The 22,125-nt window shown below is 37.3% G+C and overlaps 1 protein-coding gene across 1 annotated transcript in view; it reads right to left on the bottom strand.

Annotated features, from left to right (window-relative positions):
* Nucleotides 1-1,456: 1,456 nt before the first annotated feature.
* The window catches only part of GMCL1 (germ cell-less 1, spermatogenesis associated), a 38,448-nt gene continuing 17,779 nt past the window's right edge, over nucleotides 1,457-22,125 (bottom strand). The window contains exons 8-14 of the mRNA XM_040458638.1: nucleotides 21,536-21,626; nucleotides 20,302-20,439; nucleotides 17,658-17,727; nucleotides 13,750-13,825; nucleotides 9,036-9,181; nucleotides 6,977-7,064; nucleotides 1,457-2,823 (exon numbers count right to left, since the gene is read on the bottom strand). Of these exons, the coding sequence (XP_040314572.1) occupies nucleotides 2,695-2,823; nucleotides 6,977-7,064; nucleotides 9,036-9,181; nucleotides 13,750-13,825; nucleotides 17,658-17,727; nucleotides 20,302-20,439; nucleotides 21,536-21,626 (738 nt within the window). The 3' untranslated portion in view covers nucleotides 1,457-2,694. The remainder of the gene's footprint in view (nucleotides 2,824-6,976; nucleotides 7,065-9,035; nucleotides 9,182-13,749; nucleotides 13,826-17,657; nucleotides 17,728-20,301; nucleotides 20,440-21,535; nucleotides 21,627-22,125) is intronic.

Below are 22,125 nucleotides of genomic sequence, written 5' to 3' on the forward strand. Positions count from 1 at the left end.
CTGAGCCAAAGTCAGACACTTAACCCATTTAGCCACCCAGGCGCCTTAAGGCAAATCCATTTTTTTAAAAAGGGTACGTTTATAGTCCTCTAATAATGTAGCATGAGAGGAGCACCTGGGTGGCTCAGTTGGTTAAGCGGCAGACTCTTGATTTTGACACAGGTCATGGATCTCACTGTTCGTGGATTTGAGCCTGCTGTCTTGCTCTGCAATGACAGTGAGAAGCCTGCTTGGGATTCTCTTTCCCCCTCTCTGTCTCTACCCCTTCCCTGCTCGTGCTTTCTCTCTCTCAAAATAAATAAACTTAAAAAAATAATTTAGCATGAGACTCTAGAATATTTTCTTAGAGACCTCTTCTTTACTGATAATCCAGTTAATCGAATCTAATAACCAAGTTAGATAATAATTATTAATGGGTAAATATTGTTTTATGGCCTTGGCAGCTTAAAAAAAAGGCTTGGCAAAGGCTATAAGGCAAAGGCAGACAAACACAAAAGCTTTTGTATATAATGGTTTATATGATACCTTCAGCTGACACTATTAATAGTTCAATGAAAATATTCCTATTGGAAAGAATGAAAAGTTGCTAAGAAAACAAAAACAAAAGCAGATCTTTACTACCACTGGTTGAGAATTACCAGTTTTTCGGATTAGAACACAACCTACTTGTGATTGAAGAAGTAGTTATTGTTTGCGGATGATGTAAGCAATTTGGCTAGGAAAGAACCAATGGACAAGAACCATACAGAATTCCAACTTGGTTAATTTATAAAATGAAATAGTTAATTTTACTAATATATTCAAACTTTCTTTCTCCAAATATTTCTAAAAATTCAATTAATCACATAATTCAAATTAAGATTATTACTTATATCTTTTAGCAAGGAACCTCTGATGCTAGAATAAGAGGGAAAAAAGCATCTCACTAAAGATATAATTATAGTCAAATATAAAACTGAGAAATGTAGCCCTTTGGGGTGCCAGATGGCTCACCTGGTTAAGCATCTGACTCTTGATTTGGCCCAGGTCATGATCTCACGGATGATGAGTTCAAGCCCTGTCTGGCTCTGCGCTGAGAGTGCAGAGCCTGCTTGAGATTCTCTCTCTCTCTCTCTCTCTCTCTCTCTCTCTCCTCTTTGCCCCTCCCCCAGCTCGCGCAAGTGCACGCACATGTGATCTCAAAATACATAAACTTAAAAAAAAATTAGCCTCTTGATATAGCTACATTATTGTATTTGAAACATTTAAACTACAGCTTAGGGAGAGGGGGAGGGAGGCATTTAAAAGGTTCCTTTAAGTCAAAGGGGATGAATTTTGAAAGGACAAAAGCAATTTATGAACCTGTGGACATATTACTGGGGAAGAAAACTATCAAATTCCAAAGTTAAATCTAATTGGAAAAAAATCTAACTACAAAGAAAAAAAAATTCTGTTTTCAACTAAATTTTTTTGTCCATTTTATATAAGAACTTATTTATTCTTTTTCCAAATGGGTATTTATTTATACAGATACATAAAAATGATTCCCATTCTTTAAAACATACTAAAAATATACATTAATCACAAATAGCACTTACTCTGACTGGAAAGAAGATGTGCATGGCTATTTGCAAAATAGCAGTAAACACAAGGAGCAAACATATATAAATCATGACAACCATACATCTCATTTTTGACAAAAATAAGTTCAATTTTTACATTAATGCTTTATTATAAGCTTCTATATGAGATCCTCCGACTTTATTTACATTTACCATGAAATTTCTATTAGCATGTATAACTCAAAGGCACTCAATTCAGAGGTTATAAGGTCCTGAGCTTAAGTAGGAAATAGGATTCCCAACCAAAATTTGAACATAAATAACTCCGAAGACCAGAGAAAATGAAAATGTTTAAAGTGTAATATTTGGTACATAAATAATCCATGACCTAAGAATAAAGTTGTATAGAATGTCAAAGAAATGACCATGTAAGGCAAAGGAATATCCTCAGATTCAAATGGATTTTCTCTCCCATTCAAGTTCATTTGAAAGTCTGAAGCTGATTTTGTTAAAAATCCTAACAAAGCTAAATTAAAAGCAAAATAAAATAGCATGAAAATGCTCACATTAAATAAAAAGTTCCCCAGCTTAGTCTCCAAAACCACAAAAAAGTATTTAATGATTAAAAACAAGCATAGCTTGGAGGCATTATCAGAATATGAGGAGAAATCATAAAGAGCAGGTGAAAACATTAAAGGACAGCTTTGAATGCACCAATTGAAAGAGCATTTGTAACTGGCCAAGTTGTTCCTTCAGCATTGTCTTAGCCAAATAAAAATAAGTTTACAGATAGATAACTGAGGTTCATTAACATCAGGTAAGATCAAAGTTTAAACTAAAAATTAAATCTACATTGGGTTGCAGAGAAATGTGAAATTTACCTACAGCAATTTTCTACTGATGCTAAATTAAAAGCATGAGTCAAAATCTTTATCACAGAAATGGTTTGACAGATATTTTCTTGGCTTCAAAATGGTTTTTCATATATGCATAGAAATGTAATGAGCATAAGAAAAGTCTTCTGTATCATCTGTACAGTTCATAAGGCCTTTGTCATTGTTAGTCACCTTAGATGTGAATATCAGTAGGGCCATTAAATTAAAGCTGGCTGATAAAGTTTTCAAAGTGCTACTGTTTCCAACTGATAAGATCCTCAGTTTTCGGGATTTTCTGGATGACGATTATTTTCAGTTCTTTTTTCTGGTGATATATACAGGAAGTTACAGCAGATGTATAAAGGGAAGATCAGAAGCCTGCTGTCCAAGTTCATCACTACTTGTTCCTATAAAACAAATTTGTAGCTTTAATGAGAAGACAAAAAACCAGAAAACCAAACTATTGAATTGAGTGAACTGAAGGAGATCACATGGTGGTTAAGAGAGCTTGTATCTGAAGTCTCAAAGTCACCGCTCAAATCCCAAAACTCCAATCCACTAGCTGTGACCTTGGGCAAGTCAATGACTTGTCAACTGCAGCTTCCTTACTGTAAAATGAGTAAAAATAGCCGCCTCATATGATTATAGTGAGGATTAAATGAGAAAAGGCACATAGAGGGCTCAGCAAAGCCAGCCATGTACGAAGTACTCAATAATGGTAGTTATTTTCGTTACTGAAAAATTTCTATCAAGTACCTACATATCTTATGAACAGATATAGTCCAGAAATATAGACTTCTCATTTGGCTTCATTTCCTGATGGCCCTTAGATATAGCAAATGGTTGAGAAGAAGGTGGAAGTCACTATTAGCACCTACAAGCATGGTTCTTACTCTTGTCTAGATCTTCCACTGTCTCTAATGTAAATATATTATTTGTCTCTTGGAATATAAAATACATTATCATGTAAAATCAATTCCAGGTTCAGTTATATCAGTACACATGAGAATGCCTTGAAATCTCAGAGATAGGAGTTGATCCTATACTTGACAGACACAGATGTAGCCATCTCTGATTCTACAGATCTCTATTTGGAACCATGTATGAACAGCATTAGGTGAACAGAGTAAGTCTTCAGACTAAAACGAACAGCACTGGAACTACTACTTTTTTTCCCCTAAGTTTACTCATTTTTGAGAGAGAGAGAGAAAGCATGAGCAGGGGAGGGGCAGAGAGCGGGGGAGAGAGAGAATCCCAAGCAAGCTCCATGATGTCCGTGCAGAGCCTGATGTGGGGCTCGAACCCACACACTGTGACATCATGACCTGAGCTGAAATCAAAGTTGGAAACTTAATTAACTGAGCCACCCAGGCGCACCTGGAACTTCTACCTTTTAAATACTGGGATACATTCTCTGCAGTAATATATATCAGCTTTGCCTTATTTTATACATTTTGAAGAACATACTATTAAACACTGTATAAACCTAGAATTTTTGTTTTTTTCACGAGGAAAATGCTCCTGCGATGAAGAGCAACTAACATACTGGAACATTTAAATGACTGATGTAGGCTTAACTAGACACAGCTTGTGTGTTGGGGGAGAAGCAGATAAACTGGATAAAGAAGGTATGAAATACAAATGTGACCCCTCCACACACACATTATCTCTATATACCCCCAAACAGGGAAAATAGTGTTTTTTAAAAAAAATGTTAGTGAACAAGATGGATGAGATGAGTCAAGTGAGGTGATCACCTGGGCTGATGGCACTAACAGGGTTAGTAGAGAGGATTGATATCAAACATAGTTGGTCTTTGGACGTTGAGTCACCCTGGCATAGACGAAGTTTGTAGCAATAACCCAGGTGAAGGCACACTTACTAAATTTGTTGAGGACATATGCTTTGACAATAGGTATATTTGATGATAAAAACCAAGATTCAGTGCCACAACAAAACAAAGACTCCAAGGAAGATTCTAGTATTTGAATATAGTTAAGGCTGGGGTGGGGGTAGTTCTTTTCCCAACTTGGGGAAACGAGGGGCGCCAGGTGGACATCACTTGAGAGCTGAAAGGACACACAGATTTCTGAATATTAGACTGTATTAATTCCCAATCTCAGTCCCCAAACTAGACAGATCTAATCCTAGCTTTACTAAACTTTTAACTCCACCTGAGGGCTCACTTTACCCCCATGTTTGCATTGAAGCACCATGAAGTTCCATTTTCTTTCTTCCACTACAGAGTGGAAGCTGAGGAGCCCACATATCACAGCACCAGACAGCGGTGGCATCTTTCTACGTCCATTTCTACTTCCAGACCATTATTTCTCCATCTTCATTTACCAATCCCTGCTTCTGTGAGGCTCACACCACTAGTCTGTACTATAGTTCTCTTATTCCCCCCCATTCTACCATACAGGTCTAATATCCAGGATCTATAAATCTGTCTACTGGAAATCCTCACTTGGATATAAAGCAACTCAAATTCAAACCATCAGCTACTGGCTTCTACCTCTTCTTTCCTTTTTTATAGGCTATCTATACATTCACTCTTGCAATTTGGCTTTGACTCCCCATCCCAGCTCTTGAAAGTCTCACCAGGTTACCTTTTCTGGCCCACCCCTAGGTTTCTGTCCTGTCAGATTCTCTACACATCTAATTTTGGTGTCGTCTGTAAGAGGGATACATATGATTTTCCTTTCTGCTTATTTATATTTTCTATTTTTTCTATAACAAATACCTATAACCTATGTAAAAAACACATATACAACTCCCCACTGCAATTTTTCTCTACAGATCACTAGAATCTCGGGAAAAGGTCCAAACTCCATCCACAGCCCATCATGCCCTTGCTCTAGTCCTACTGAACTCTTACAAATCTCTTTCAGTTCTTTGAATGACTCTTGTGCTACCTTGCTTCTACCTTACTCATCATCTGAAGCTTGATTCAGGTATCCATTGACTTTTCAACTTTTCCAGGAGAGGGAATTTTCCATGAGCTGTTGTCCCTTCTCTTCCTCTCCCAACAACCACACCTGCCCCCAATCCCACAGTAAGGGTTAGGGACTTCTTTAACTTTACACACTACTCTGAGCTCATCTCCACCATGCAACTTATCCTAAGCTATATAACATAAGCTCCTCTTTATTTCCCCAACTCCTAGTACAGAACCTAGCATGCAGTAGGGACTCAAATGTTCGCTGAATAAACAACTCAAGGAACACCTGGAATACAACTATTATCTTGGCCTGGTGCTTTTTAAAAAAATCTCTGGCTTTGAGCCATGACAGTATTTTTTTATGATGTTCCAGGTAGAAGGTAAAGACAGCCATTGTTCATGCAGTTCCAGAGGGCACCAGAGGGACCAACAGAAGGACCTACTGAAGGCAGATTTGAACTTTCTTATTATATATCTACCTTCTCAAATATTACCTACTATGTGAGAGAGCTCTCTGTTGCCTGAATTGCAACAACTAGTGGAGGATCCCATTAAGAATGCTGTTAAAGGAGTTCTCATACAGGGTATGTGAGGCCAGAATGATCACTCCAAGGTTCCTTGCAATGCTAAATTCTAATGTTCTATAAGTCTCTTCTGTGTGAGGAAAACTGCTAACTTCTAATAATTTATGTGAACTATAGGCTCTGAACCCTTTATTAAAACAGTATGTCCCTTGGAATGGTGGTTAATTTTTATTACTTGAGAGAGAGAGAGAGTGCACACATGCAAGAGTGGGGGAGTGGGGCAGAGAGAGAAAGGGGAGGTGGGGGGGAAAGAAAGAGAGAGAGAGAGAGAGAGAGAGAGAGAGAGAGAGAGAGAGAGAATATGAATCTCAAGTAGGCTCAGTGCAGAGCCCAAAGCATGGCTCGATCCCACAACCCTGGGATCATGACCTGAGCCAAAATCAAGAGTCGGATGCTCAACCGACTAAGTCACCCAGGCGCCCCCCAGGGGTTAGTTTTAATAGAAGTAAACTTCCTTAATATTTTAACAGCTCTCATGTAACTTTTCGAAAATGGCTTACTTTCTCATCATGACATTTTGAAACTTCTACATGCATGTGATATATAAAGGAACAAATGGCTTCAGAGAGAATTTTGGAATGCTACTTAGAATTACAGATGCTACTTTGGAAACCTATTGCGCTAGAGGATAATGTTCTCTTAACATACAGGAGCTATGGAGACACACTGGATTATCTTAATGGTGTTTGCTATTAATGTATAAATAAATGCATTTATGCACAAATGGATAAAGCAATTAAAATTCATAACTTTTGGGGGAAGATATTCAGGGTAAACAATTATTTCTCTATTATCAGCTTTCCCCTGCCCCTCAAATCAAACTGAGTTTTCTTTTTACACTTAGTTACAAGTCTTAGTTACACTTCTAATAATATGGGAGTAAATTATGCATAAGTGAACATAGTGCTTCCATCTCTACCTTCAAAAAAACTGTACACTGATTTTTAAATCAAATGTTAATTCTTTAAGAATTTTCAAAAGAGGATTCAAAAGACAAATACTATAACCAAACAACAGAAAAGTAATCAGACATACCTGATCTTTCTCAAGTGTAAGTATTTGATAGCCAGTTGTTCTACTACAGATTAGTTTTCCACTACTATCAAAAGAGGCTAAGCGTAATCTAGAATTTAAAAAAAACAACACAAATAAAAAAATAAACATACAATTTTTTAAGGATTTTAGTTTTAAGTAATCTCTACACCCAGTGTAGGGCTCAAACCCACAACCTCGAGATCAAGAGTTGCATGCCCCACCAACTGAGCCAGCCAGGTGCCCTTAAACATGATTTTTAAAACCACAGATTAATTTTAACAAGCCCTCCCCCTCACTTTAATATTTATTTTATCTTCCATATTCTTTTATATGATAAAAGATTTTTAAGTCTTTTCACATTCTAAACTGATCCTCTTTAGATTTATAAGCTTGTGCTATTATACATATCTAAGATAGAAAATAATTTATAAATGTCTTTATTGTAAACATACATAAAATTTACCATTTTAACCATTTTTAAGTGGATAGTTCTCAGCATTAAATACATCCCCAGTGTTTTGCAATCATCACTGCCATCCATCTCCAGAACCTTTTCATCTTCCCACCTGAAACTTTGTACCCAGTAAACACGAATTCCCCATTTCCCTTACCTCAGCCCCTAACAACCACCATTGTACTTGCTCTGTGAACCTGTCTATTCTAGGTACCATGAGTGGAATCATATAACATTTGTTCTTTTGTGACTGGTTTATTTCACTTAACACAAGGTCACCAAGGTTCATGTTGTAGCATGTTTAAGAATTTCCTTCCATTTCAAGGCTGAATAATATTCCATTGTAGGTATGGACAGTATCTACACAGGTATCTATTGATTGGCACTTTGGTTGCTTCCAACTTTTGGCCATTGTGAATAATGCTGCTATGAAGATGAATGTACCAGGTTCATGATGAATGTATGAAGATGATCTGTCCCAGTCCCTGCTTTTGGGTAAATATCCAGAAGAGAAATTGCTGGATCATATGGTAATTCTGTTTAATTTTTTGAGGAAATGTCATTTCATTTTCCATAAAGCATACACCATTTTACATTTCCACTAACAAGGCACAAAGGTTCAATTTCTTCACATCCTCATCAACACTTGTTTTGCTTTGTTTTTGATAACAGCCATCCTAATGGGTCTGGAAGTATCTAATTGTGGCTTTGATTTGTATTTCTCTGATTAGTGATCTTTCAAAGATGAAACAATGCGCATTGGCCATCTGTATATATTCTTTGGAGAAATGTTTATGTAAGTCCTGTCCATGTTTGAATGGGGTTGTTTATTTTTTTTGTTGTGGAGTTTTAGGAGTTCTCTAGATATTCTGAATATTAACTCCTTATCAGACACATGGTTAACAAATATTTTCTCCCATTTCATGGGTTGCCTTTTTACTCTGGCGACAGTGTCTTTTGATATACAAGAGCTTTTAATTTTGATGAAGTCCAATTTATTTTTTTCTTTTGTGGCCTGTGCTTCAGTGTCATGTTGAAGAAATCAATGCCAAATTCAATGTCAACAAGCTTTCTCCCTATGTTTTCTTCCAAGAGTTTTAGTTTATCTCTTATGTTTAGGTCTTTGATCCATTTTGAGTTAAGGTAAGCATAAATATATGACTTTAAAAAATCTGTTCATTAAGCTATTTTCCAATTTGTCAGCATCCTCTCCAGAAAGACAGCCAGCTCAACTAGCAAAGTTGGACATTTGAAATCCCATAGGGTGAAGGACAATACCAGGCATGTTTTCCTGGAAAAATACCGTGCTGAATTTCCAGTTTGGACCTTTTATTTGCAAGAACAGCAGCAAGGTAACAGCTTTAAGTCTAGTTATCAATCCCATATCATTCATATTCCAGCCTACTTTTTCTGACATACTAGATCCAGACTTTTTTTATTTTGATTATTACTAACACCTCACAGGAATGGAGCTTTATTATTTCCTTGCACATTCATATATATATTGTATTACCAAAACTCTACTATTGTTGGTGCAAATTGTCAGGTTTTATTTCATTTTTTTCCCCCCTAGAGGAGGAGTGTGGCAGGGAAATTTCATCCTACCGAAATGCTATGCTCCTTCGAGGTTGTAAACTGACAGATCCACTACACGGCTGATTCAGTGTATTACGTTTGAAAATGATGTATCGATTGGTGTAGGTTACAAGCAGGTCAAAGCCGAAGTTAAAACCTGTCCACCGCCAGCAGTACTAAGAAATACAAAAGAGAAAGATTTACTTCAGTTCATCATACTAGCAAGTCACAAATTAGAAGTTCAAAATGTCTTTTCTTTCTCTGCCTCATTCCAAATATTTCTCTCATGGGTCCCTTTCCCTTAAAGCTTACCACACAGAATATATCTGTGAAGATATATAAAGGCTTATCACACAGGCATAGTATATTTCAAAGCCAGAAAAGCAGGCTCTATGGTCAACATTCTTTAAGGGACTTTCCTAATATCACCTCTTCATGATCTGTTTTGTTCTCTCTCCACACTGTAATTCTATCATGAGAAATACAGCTTTTTGGGGTGCTTGGGTGGCTCAGTTGGTTAAGTGTTTGACTTTTGGTTTCAGCTCAGGTCATAACCTCACGGTTCATGAGTTCGAGCCCCACATCAGGCTCTGTGCTGACAGTGCGGAGCCTGCTTGGGATTCTCTCTCTCTCTCTCTCTCTCTCTCTTTCTCTCTCCCTGCCCCTACCCTGCTTGCTATCTCTCTCAAAAATAAATAAACAAAAAATTAAAAGAAGAAAGAAATATGACTTTTCACTGCAACTCTAAGTAGGTATAGCTTAGGGGGCTGGGAGGTTAATGGAGGTAATAAGAACCCATTAAAATCTACCTTTAAAAACACCCTAAATTTCTTAAGTATCTAACCAACAGAGTCACAACTGAGTTATTTATTTTTTTAAGTTTATTTAGGAATTTCTGCACCCAACGTGGGGCTTGAACTCATGACCCAGAGATCAAGAGTTGCATGCTCTTCCGACTGAGCCAGCCAGGCACCCCACAACTGAGTTATTTTAAATACCATCATGAGGTTCACAAGTTTGTTTGTTTAATCTATCACCTAATAGTTAATGAGAGACTATGAAGTGATGTGGTATGGAATAGCAAAGGAAAGTTAGGCTTCAAGTATTTGGTTGACACTCTGAATTACAACATTAATTCAACAGTTCACAGATATTTACATATCCTGTGCCAAGTACTGCTCTAGGCTGAATAGCAGTAAGTTTCTGTCCTGGAAAATGTGTATTTTAATATGTGTATATGTTTGTGTGGAAGGAATTGATGGAATGGAATGGAAGAGAACGAAACAGAATAGACCGTCAGGAGAGAGTGACACAGTAGAGAAGGGGAGCTTGTAGCTGGGGAGCCCACTGGCTCAGACAGGTGGTCAGAGAAAGTCTAAGGTGATACTAGGTGAGCAAGGCCCTGAGTCAACTAAGGAGCAGATCAGTAACTATGTGGGGAAAGAGTGACTTAGGCAAAGAGAACCGCAAGTACAAAGCTCTGGAGATAAAAACATGCTTGACATATCTGAAGAACAGCAAAAAGGGCTATGTGACTAGGGCAATCACTTAGGTAGACAGAAGATGGGGATGAGTTCAGAGAGTCAGCTGGGGGCCAGAAAACGTAGGGCTTAGTAGTCCACAGTAAGGACATGGATTTCTTCTAAGTGCAGTAAGAGGCTCATGGAAAGTTTTGGGGAAGGACGTAACACCATCTAACTTACATTTACAAAAGATGACTTTGGCTGTTGTAAGGATAACAGAACGTAGAAGGGCAAGAGTAAAAACAGGGAGAGCAGTTGTGAGGCTACTACAATAGTTCAGGCAAGAGATAATAGTGGCTTGGACTTGGGTGGTAGTGGCAGACATGCTTAGAATGTATTTCAAAAGTAGAGTCTGGAGGAACTTTTTATGAACACCAGGTGTGGTATTTAAGAGAGAAGAATCCAAAGTTTGGAGCTTGCTTATTCAATGGATTAACAGAGGGGCCATTTGTGGGTTAGAGAATTACTTGGGAAGGAGAAAGTTTGGGGGTGAAAATCAAAGAGTTCAGCTTGGGACTGTTATACTCAAGATGCTATAAGGATTCTGAAAAAGTTGTCAAGTGGGTAGCTGCTATATAAGTCATCAGTGTAAAGTCATAGGAAGTAGATGAGATCACTTCAGAGTGAGCATAGACAGAGAAGAAGTCCAAGTACCCAGCCTCAAGTCATGCCAACATCTGTTGAGAAAGAGAAGGATGCAGGCGAAGGCTTGAAAGACTTAGAAGGAGCAATCAATGAATTGGGAAGAAAACCAGCAGAACACACTGTCCTGAAAGTCAAATAAGAGAAAAACCCCAAGAGTGAGTGCAGATATGTCATGTTGCCCAGAGCTTTTGGAAAAAGCTTTTAAAACTGCTTATTTGGCAATGTGGAAATAACTGACAACAAGTAGCATGGCAGTCTCACTGGAATTTACTGGGATAAATGAATTGGAGTGAATTCAAGAGAGCATCAAAAAACAGGAAGTATAGACAAATATGGGCCACATTTTTAAATGAGTTTTTTGCTTAAAAGAGATGCAATATGGAGTGCTGGGGTGGGGTGGGGGGAAAGAATGTGGGGTCAGGGTGTGGTCCCAGATGGGTGGTAGTAGAGTATGTTATATGTTAAGTGAGAATGACGCAGTAGAAGAGAAAAACTGAAAGGTTCTGAATAGGTGAAAAGGGATGGAGTTTGTAATGAGGGGAGGGGATGGATGGTTCATCCATTCTGATAGGAGGAAAAGCATAGCACACAGGTACAGCTGCAGGTAGACTGGCAGAACTGTTTGGTAGGTGGATGGATAGGTTCTCTTCCTATTGCTATTATTTTCTGAGTGATGAAAGAAACAAGGTCATCAGATTAAGAATAAGGCAGGTAGCACTGCCCCTTCTGAGAAGGTCTAAGAGGTACTCAAAGAATGGCAGGATAAATTCACTACGGAAATGAAGATCACCATGCAGCACTAAAGACCTGTTTCAAGTTTACAGTTACAACCATTCAAGTGAAACCTGTGGGGTACGCTGTTTTTCTTTAATCATATTTATCTGTCTGGAAGCAAGAAAGTTAGGATTTAACAAGAATTGGGGTTTAGCCAGCTAAGTTTGACAGAGTAAAAAGGGAAGTTAAGACTATTAGCCAGGGACCAATTTTAAGATGGAACATAAAATGTAAGTAAAGAAAGTAGGGATGGGGTGAGAGGATAATGGGAAAAAAGGAGTAAGAACAATGTGTTGTACATCCCTGTGGAGTTCAACAATTGCTGGGAGTCCAGGTACTAGAGAGTGTTAGAAAGATAAAAGGAGGTGGAGTCTAAAAATGGTATACTTGAAAAGGTGATTTTGAAGGGGGTGTATTATTTAGTAATGCAAAAACTGAGGATATACTTCCAGGAAATGGGTGCCTGAGGTAGGGTAGAGCATAAGATCACAGTGGGGAAGATGGTCAAAAATCACCAAGACTGACAACAAGAACAGGGATAAACGCAGATAGCCCAGTGCATGATGGCTATAGTAAGTAGTGAGTAGTGTAGTAGAAGGCGCATGCTTCAAAGGAGCTGTGGTTCAATTAGGCACGAGGGAGGCACAAGGTGTGGAAGAGGCAACAAGGAAGACTAAGGAATAAAGAAGCCACCTACCTATTCCCCTTTCGTATGCTGTTCACACATCACAATTATGAATGCAAACATAAAATAATTAACTTCTAAAAACAAAAAAGTTAAAATGAGGGAAAATCTGGGAGAAAAATAACTGGTTACCTAAATTAGGCTGAATGATTTTTTTAAACATGTTTTTAATGTTTATTTTTTGAGAGAGAGAGAGATAGCAGATGAGAGAGCAGAAAGAGAGGGAGACACAGAAACCGAAGCAGGCTCCAGGCTCTGAGCTGTCAGCACAGAGCCCAATGCGGGGCTCGAACTCATGGACTGTGAGATCATGACCTGAGCTGCAGTCGGACATTTAACCGACTGAGCCACCCAGGTGCCCCAGGCTGAATGATTTCTTAAGAGGACAATTATAATTATAGTGGGATTTTTAAAAAATGTAGTTCATGTCCTATTAGAATCAATTTAATGAGTCACAGTTAGCTTTTAAAACAGTTAAATACAAAATAGGATCTTTGGACACAGCAGCAGTAGATACTGTTTCATAATACTTTTGTTTCATTTATATACACTTATATATGGTAATGAAAAATATGAAAAAAATGAAAAAATGAAAAAAAATGAAAAAGTCTAAATGTGGGTAGCAATCAAAGGGTTTGAGTGTCTTTTTTTGTTTGTTTTTATTTTTGTTTAATACAATTTATTGTCAAGTTGCCTAACATACAGTGTATACAGTGTGCTCTTGGTTTTGGGGGTAGATTCCCATGATTTGATTCATCGCTTACATACAACAAACACCCAGTGCTCATTGAATGTCAGTGATTTAGGGTACTTATACAAAGAATGGACTTTTAAGATTACATAAAAGCTTCCATATAATTTCTTATTTATCGCAATTTCTGGATTGCTGAGGGATTCTCTAGGCCTCTTAGCTGGACACAGAAAGCTCAACATTCTCATGCAGGGCTGAATAATCAATTACCACTGAGCACCTAACTCCTTGCCTAGGAGATCATGGTATAGAAACTGTACCAAAAAGCTCTGAGGTATGGCAGATGTCATGATTGTTACTGAAAGTGTATTTTGCACTAAAAGCACCATTTTCATGAAAATATTAAGAGTCTTAGCCCATGCTTACCTCACCATCTTTGGCAAGCTTTCTACCACACCTCATGCTATTTCCCTCTAGTTCTTCTTTATTGATTTCTTGAGGCCTAGAAATACACATAAGATGTAAAATCTCAGAAAAATAGGCAATAGTTTAAATAAAGAATAAGATTAAAAGAAGAGAAAAACTTGCTAACAGATATAAAAATACCTTTTTGTGGTATAAAATTAGAATATACTGATTAAATTTAGTCCATTGCCTTTGCTAAATAAAAAAAAAAAAAATTAAACTTTAATGTTTCATTTATTGCCCTGACTTCTAGAATACTTTTATTAGGGCTCAGCTAAACCAGAGAAGGGGGGGGAATCTATAAGAAATTGTGCTCATCAAGAAAATAAAACACTTAAAAGTCTAACTATTAAGCAAAATAAGTTAAAATCTATTATTTAAGATGTGACTTGGTATTAACTACCATTGGACATTACTGTTTCACATCCAAGCCATCTTTTATGCAGTATAACCATGCAAATTCAGTATTTAATATTAACAGCTGTAGAATTTTATCAATTGATCTTTACTTGGTTCCCTACTTTAAAAACCTTAATCAACTAAGAAACTTGGTATTTCAAGTTATGATAAGAAAAGGCCATTATTATTAGCTTGGAGTTCCAAATGATAAAAGTAATACAATATATTCATCATAGGCAACATTTATTAAGTGCTTAGAAACTTCATCAAATTAAAATACTGAAACAAATACATAAAAAATAAATGTAAAAAAAAAACTAATAAAACACATCCTCAACACCCAAGAGTTCAGTCTAGTAGAGAACTAAAGACATAAGTAATAATTACAATAATGCGGAGAGAGTTGTGATGTTAGTAGCATGAAGAAAGCACAGATTTACTGTCTGGGATTAGAGGGGAGATCTTCACAGAAAAGAGAGTTTGTTGGCATAGAGATCAGAAGTGGATTCTATGCAGGGGAAGGGCATCCCAGGTAGAAGGAATAGTAGGTAAAAAGAATGTGGAGCATAAAAGAATACCAAATGTATGAACCAGAGCCTAAGATGAGCATGAGAGGAAACGAAGTAAAAGATATTTGGGTTATTTTTATATTTTATGAGGAAAAATTTCAAACAAAAAGATAAATAAAATAGTATAATGAGCCACATTTTCTCACCATCTAGCTTCAGTACTCTTGTTTCAATTTTACTCCAAGCCCACTATTCCCCACATCCCTCCTGACTGATCATTTTGAGGCTAATCCTCCAGACATCACATCCTTTAATCTGTGAATAGTTCAGAATGTATTTTTTTCAAATGTTTATTTTTGAGAGAGAGAGAGAGAGAGAGAGAGAGAGAGAGAGAACAAACGCGCCGGGGAAGGGCAGAGAGAGAGGGAGACATAGAATCCGAAGCAGGCTCCAAGCTCAGCTGTCAGCACACAGCCCTATGTAAGGCCTGAACCCACAAACTGTAAGATCATGACCTGAGCTGAAGCTGTGGGCTTAACCCACTGAGCTACCGAGGCGCCCCTCAGAATGTATTTCTTAAAGATGGGGACTTTTAAAATACGTTAACATAATATATATCACACACAAAGAATAACAATTGTCCCTGTCATCAAATCTCTGGACATATTTAAGCAGGGAAGTGACACAATTGTATTTCTGCTTCAGAAAGATAACCTGTTGGAAATGTGGAAGAGTATGGAAGAGGAGAACCCTGGAGATAGACTTTATTAGATTAGAACCTAACATCCAGAAAATACACTGTCTTCCTCATGTTAGTAGCCCTGCAGCAGTGAGCAGATGCTCTGTATCTGTGAAACAGAGCAAATCATTGGGTTACTACAATCATACATACACTTCTGAGGGGAGGAAACCCACTTTTTTCAGCTCAGTCTCTTAGGTCAGACTCTATGTTGAACTCAGTAAAGATACAGATGAGGAAAATCTTGAAAAATAAGAACACTCAACCTTTCAAAACTGGATACAAAAGAAGTAGGATGATTTTGAAAAGATTTCATACATTATAAAATGCTTTGAATCTGAATTCCATTAAATAGTTAACTTCCTTTTTTTGTTATTTCTATTTCAACAATCTGACTTTATTTGTGCAGGATAAGTATGCTGTGACTATACATGGAGAAAGATGGAATATAAATTATAAATAAAATAGAAACTAAGAGTCCTGGATAACAACCTCATAATCATTACCATGAGTTTGTATAACACTTTCATATACTCACTGTTTGAATATAAACATAACTAGGTCATATATTTTAGAAAGTTTTTTGGTGTATAAAAATTAGCTAAAACAGGGGCACCTGGGTGGCTCAGTTGGTTGAGCGTCAGACTCTTGATTTTGGGTCAGGTCATGATCTCATGGTTTGTGGGTTCGAGCCCTGCACAGGGCTCTGCACTGACAGTGACGGGCCTGCTTGGGATTCTCTCTCTTTCCCTCTCTCTGCCCTTCCCCTGCTCTAGTTATCTCTCTCTCTCAAAAATAAATAAATAAATAAACTTTTTTTTTTTTTTTAAATAGCTGGTCAAGTACCTCTTTTAAATTTTTTTTTTCAACGTTTATTTATTTTTGGGACAGAGAGAGACAGAGCATGAACGGGGGAGGGGCAGAGAGAGAGGGAGACACAGAATCGGAAACAGGCTCCAGGCTCTGAGCCATCAGCCCAGAGCCCGACGCGGGGCTCGAACTCACGGACCGTGAGATCGTGACCTGGTTGAAGTCGGACGCTTAACCGACTGCGCCACCCAGGCGCCCCAATAAATAAATAAACATTAAAAAAAAATGTTTTAAAAGACGTCAGGAGCAAAAAAGGTCAAACTTTTTTTTTTTTTTTAATGTTTATTTTTGGGGGCGCCTGGGTGGCGCAGTCGGTTAAGCGTCCGACTTCAACCAGGTCACGATCTCACGGTCCGTGAGTTCGAGCCCCGCGTCGGGCTCTGGGCTGATGGCTCAGAGCCTGGAGCCTGTTTCCGATTCTGTGTCTCCCTCTCTCTCTGCCCCTCCCCCGTTCATGCTCTGTCTCTCTCTGTCCCAAAAATAAATAAACGTTGAAAAAAAATTTTTTTTAATGTTTATTTTTGGGAAAGAGAGAGAGAGAAAGCACGAGTGGGAGAGGGCCAGAAAGCAGACAGAGGATCTGAAGCAGGCTCCGTGCAATGAGCACACAGCAGTGGAGCTTGAATGACTTGAGCCAAAATTCAGAGTTGGTCGCTTAACCAACTGAGCCACTCAGCTACCCCAAAAGGCCAAACTTAAGGCCTCTTCCATATACACTCATGGATGGATTGTCTCCTCACACAGCCTACACCAGAGAGCTAGTATAAAGATCAAATAATAAATGTGGAAGTACTTCTATGAACTGCAAAGCACATTCAAAGAACAGATAATCTGCTTTCCCTTAAAATGAAGAAAACAGAAATATTTTGTGTGTCATATGCTTTTGGGGTTACAGTTACAGAGGCCTTGTAACTGGATTATGTTAATTCATTTCAGACTCAAAGGTCTTCAAAAACACCTATTAGTTAATAAAAATTAATCATAATTTCCCACTACCACAAAATAAGGAAATTAGCTTTACCTATTATATAAATATGAAAATCATGCTTTGTGAAAGCATTATTCTAAGCAATATTTAAATATGTTGAAAGAAAATCGTAACACTAGGTGAAACAAAGTATATGAATTATTCAATTTTTACAAATATAGCAAATGACTATTCAAACATTCCATTAATTGATCAGAAAGATATTAATAATATGGATAATGTTATAGAAATGTAAGAATAAAAGTTGATTAACAATCTTTTCTCTAACACCTCTTGATTTTTCAATACAATAAATGCATTTAAAAATTCATAGCAGAAGTTTCTTTTTTTTTTAATGAACAATGGTATCATCTAATATACTTACCCCACCTCACTGTCTTGTTCTGCCCGAAGCATAGCAAGCCACTGCTGTTTGTACACAGAAGATAGCCATTCTAAGATACAAAAATAAACAAAGATAAAAGAAGAATGGTAAATGTGGAAGAACATAAAGCATTTAAAAATTTTAAGAAGTTGATAAAACTATTACCACTTCTAAAGTCAAGTTTAAAATAGAAAGCAATAAAGCTGGTAGTTTATATTCTACAAATATGCTATAACAATATAGCTTAATGATTTTTAGAGTGGTAAATGTTACTTTGCTTTGCTTTAAGATGGACTTTGCTTAGATTACATGCATTTAAACTAGAATTTAAATCTTTAGTAGATTTAAAGTAGATTAAAGAAAGTAGATTCTTGCATTTAATAGTTTCTTTTTCATAGCTCATATTAATTTTTATGAGAAACATATCCAAAGTAGTATTTTGTTTTTATATAACTTTTAATAGAAGAAAGCTGAATATTAAATTGTATCTTTATTAAATTACCTAAAAATAATTGCTAATTAATGGGAGATAAACCATCTCTGAATTATCAGATCAATCATGCATAGTCAAAAATAATTTTGGCATATCAGATTTAGGTAACTCATTAAAAAGACATTTTAAGTTATTATAAATGGAATAAAAGTTATATTTTTCCTTTAACGAGCATACAATTTTTTTCCGTAAGTCTTGGTAAACTGAAATTTTATTTTAAAAAATTTACTAAAGGGGCGCCTGGGTGACTCAGTCAGTTAAGCCCCTGACTCCTGATGGCAGCTCAGGTCATATCACAGCTCGTGGGTTTAAGCTCCGCATCAGGCTCCATGCTGAATGTGGAGCCTGCTTGGGATTCTCTCTTTCTCTGCCTCTCTCAAAAGAAATAAATAAACAACAACAACAAAAAACTTAAAAAAATTTGTTAAAAATATAGGTAGAATTGGCTTAGTACCGTATTTGGTTTTCTGTTCTTATTTAATCCCAACCAAGTGACCGGTTTTTCTACTTTTTTAAGTTAAATGATTTCTCAATCTCTACATGAAGGAAGAAGGCAAACCCTAGCGTGATTAAAATCTGGATTTTCACTTCCTAAATCTCTACTCAAAAAAGGTATCCAGACGATTTGCACTGAATTATTGGTATCTCTCTTTAAACCTCTCTAGAAAACACACTTTGAATGTTTCTCTCAAAATATCCTTGCTATTATGCAGAAAACTGCTAAATATCTAGGCCACAAATCATTTGTCTTCAGTAGGTAAAGACTAGAAATAAAGTTTATGTGAGTCAGTATACACATATACACACTCTGTATCTTGCTGGAATGCATTCTGATTTTTAAATTCTTTTCTAATGTATTTTATAAAAAAAAGAAGAGTTGATCCTTTCTCATTAAAATAGATTTCTCAACTCACTAATGGTTATGCCTATAGTTTAAAATGCATTGATCTAGAGAAACAATATGTTTTTCATGATCCATTTATAAAATTGGAATGAAAGGGCTATACATATATATTCTCAAATATCATGTAAGATACAGCCCATGAAAATGTCTTAAAATTTAATTTTAGGGGTGGCTGCTCAGTCAGTTAAGCATCCAACTTTGGCTTAGGTCATGATCTCATGGTTCATGAGTTCAAGCCCCACGTTGGGCTCTGTGCTGACAGCTCAGAGCCTGGAGCCTGCTTCAGATTCTGTCTCCCCCCCTCTCTCTGCCCCTCCCCCTGGCCCGCAGTGTGTGTGTGTGTGTGTGTGTGTGTGTGTGTGTCTCAAAAATAAACATTACAAAATTTTTTTAATTTAATTTTAAAATTTAAGATTCTCACAACCTTTGAGTAATCTCCTTTAGAACTAAAAGCACTTCAACAAGTTAAAAAAATGGGTACGTAGTTTTGTCTCCCTTTTCCTGCCTTAATCTAAATGAGTAAAAAGCTGAACTGGAAATCTTTCTAGTCACTGGTAGTTCATCCAGCAGCCCAAAAGGAAGTCCACAGAACACGGTTCAAATGCAATGTTGAGAAAAAAGAATCCCTGCTAAAGTGAGTTTGAGAAATATGGGATGAAAGTAAATAAAACAGGTTCATCATTATATTATTTTTTTTAAGTTTATTTGTTTTGAGAGAGAGAGATGAGAGAGAGAGAGAGAGAGAGACAGCAGGAGTGGGGAAAGGGGCAGAGAAAGAGGAAGAGAGAGAGAATCCCAAGCAGGCTCTGCCCTGCCAGCATGGAGCCCAATGAGGGGCTAGAACTCAGGAACCGTGAGACCAAGACCTGAACCAAAATCGAGAGTTGGACACTTAACCTACTGAACCACCCAGGCACCCTGATAATTTCTATTTATTACTCTTTTCTTTTTTTTTTTTTCAACGTTTTTTAATTTATTTTTGGGACAGAGAGAGACAGAGCATGAACGGGGGAGGGGCAGAGAGAGGGAGACACAGAATCGGAAACAGGCTCCAGGCTCCGAGCCACCAGCCCAGAGCCCAACGCGGGGCTCGAACTCACGGACCCCGAGATCGTGACCTGGCTGAAGTCGGACGCTTAACCGACTGCGCCACCCAGGCGCCCCTTATTACTCTATTCAATGACGTAGAGTACGATTACAATCAGAAAGATGTCACTTAAAATCATAATTCCATCATGTTCTCTTACCTGAAGGTACTAGAGAATCTTGTTCAATAATTCTTGCAGAGGCCAAATCACTGATAATATACTGTAACCTTAAATGCCTGAATACTGACACAAATGGTTTTCCCTGCTCAGTTTCCAGGAAGGCCATACCTTCAAAATCTACAAAAAACAATTTAAATAGGCATTCTTTTCAAATCTATTTATTTTATCCTTACATGTTTTTAATACACACACACACATCTATTAGAAAATAAGTAAGCTAGTTTTCAAAGATTATATAAACTTGAGGTGTATGGATAAAAACGTAGGGAGATTTAGGAAGTAGCTCCAGGAAATTAACTTTGGTCCCAAGTGACCCGTGGACTGAGATTTCAGTTGTGCACCTTATTTCTGGGGTTTGGAGCTTATAGTGCAGCAAGGTGGGAAAGAAGGCTGGAGAATAGTAGTTTGGGTTATGGCATCTCTCCAGAATCCCCTCTCCTAGAGACTGAGCACTCCACTGGAACTCCAGAGCTCAAATGCCAACCTGAAGGGTCTTTATAAGATACACAGGACATGGATTTGTCTCTTGGGATTCATCTAATTTATGCTTTAGCTACATGAGATGAACACCATTAGTTAACACATTCACCCTCTTCAAACTAGAAAATAATATACAAAGACACTGCAGCCACTGATTTGCAACACATGGGTAGTGTTTATTATTAAAGGAATTCACATTTATGAAGTACATGAATTTTTTTCTTTTAGGGAGAATTTAAGGATATTTCTAGAAAAATAGTTACTCTCAGTTGCATTCCAATGTGCTTTCATGAGTGCAAAGGAAAGGTCTAGAGTTACTACTATCAAACAGGAACTTGTGCATAAGCTCTAGCCTGTTTTCTACTAAACAAGGTATATGCATGGGAGCATACTCAGTCCTGATGCTATTTAGGATAGGAGAAAAAAGTTGAGAATTGCTACTATATACTAATCACAAGACATGTTGGTGATAAAATGGGAAAAATAATAGTTTGGGGGATCAAACTATGGTGGTAGTTCAAGGAGTAATAATTCAGTTAATATTTGGCAAAGCATTTTTCTTATCCAGCTTTAATTCTCTCAGTGTAAATTAGGGGCTGAATTAGATAACTGCTTAAAGTCCTCTCCAGACCTAAAATTCTCTAGGTCTACAAATAAGTTAGGACATGATTTTAATAAATTTCAACTTAAAAAGGCCCCTAAAACAAGTTCTAAGTAAAGTTTTCAGGCATACCTTTTCTCCTCTTAGAAAACCAGACATCTGTTTCAGTCAAAAGCTGTTTTAAAGATCCATTCCATGAAGGCACAAGTTGAAGGAACATCCACTAGGTTGAAAAAGTAAATTTAAGAAAAAAATTACAAGATTTCACCAGGTTATGATTTTTTATTCAAACTGCTTCCACCTTAAAAAATAATATCTAGGGGCGCCTGGGTGGCGCAGTCGGTTAAGCGTCCGACTTCAGCCAGGTCACGATCTTGCGGTCCGGGAGTTCGAGCCCCGCGTCGGGCTCTGGGCTGATGGCTCAGAGCCTGGAGCCTGTTTCCGATTCTGTGTCTCCCTCTCTCTCTGCCCCTCCCCCGTTCATGCTCTGTCTCTCTCTGTCCCAAAAATAAATAAACGTTGAAAAAAAAAATTAAAAAAAAAATATCTAAAAAGTTTAATTTCCAGTACATGCAATTGACAGAAGTAGAACTATCATATGACACACTTACAAGCTTTAAATTCATCATGGCATTAATCATGGTCCAATGATTAATGATCGAACTAAAAGTGTGTGAGAAGGAATAAACTAATTCCTGAAAAGGATTTAAGGCATCAAACAG

Source organism: Herpailurus yagouaroundi, unplaced genomic scaffold (genome assembly GCF_014898765.1).
Source record: "Herpailurus yagouaroundi ecotype Mexico unplaced genomic scaffold, PumYag 221, whole genome shotgun sequence".
Classification (NCBI taxonomy): Eukaryota; Metazoa; Chordata; class Mammalia; order Carnivora; family Felidae; genus Herpailurus; species Herpailurus yagouaroundi.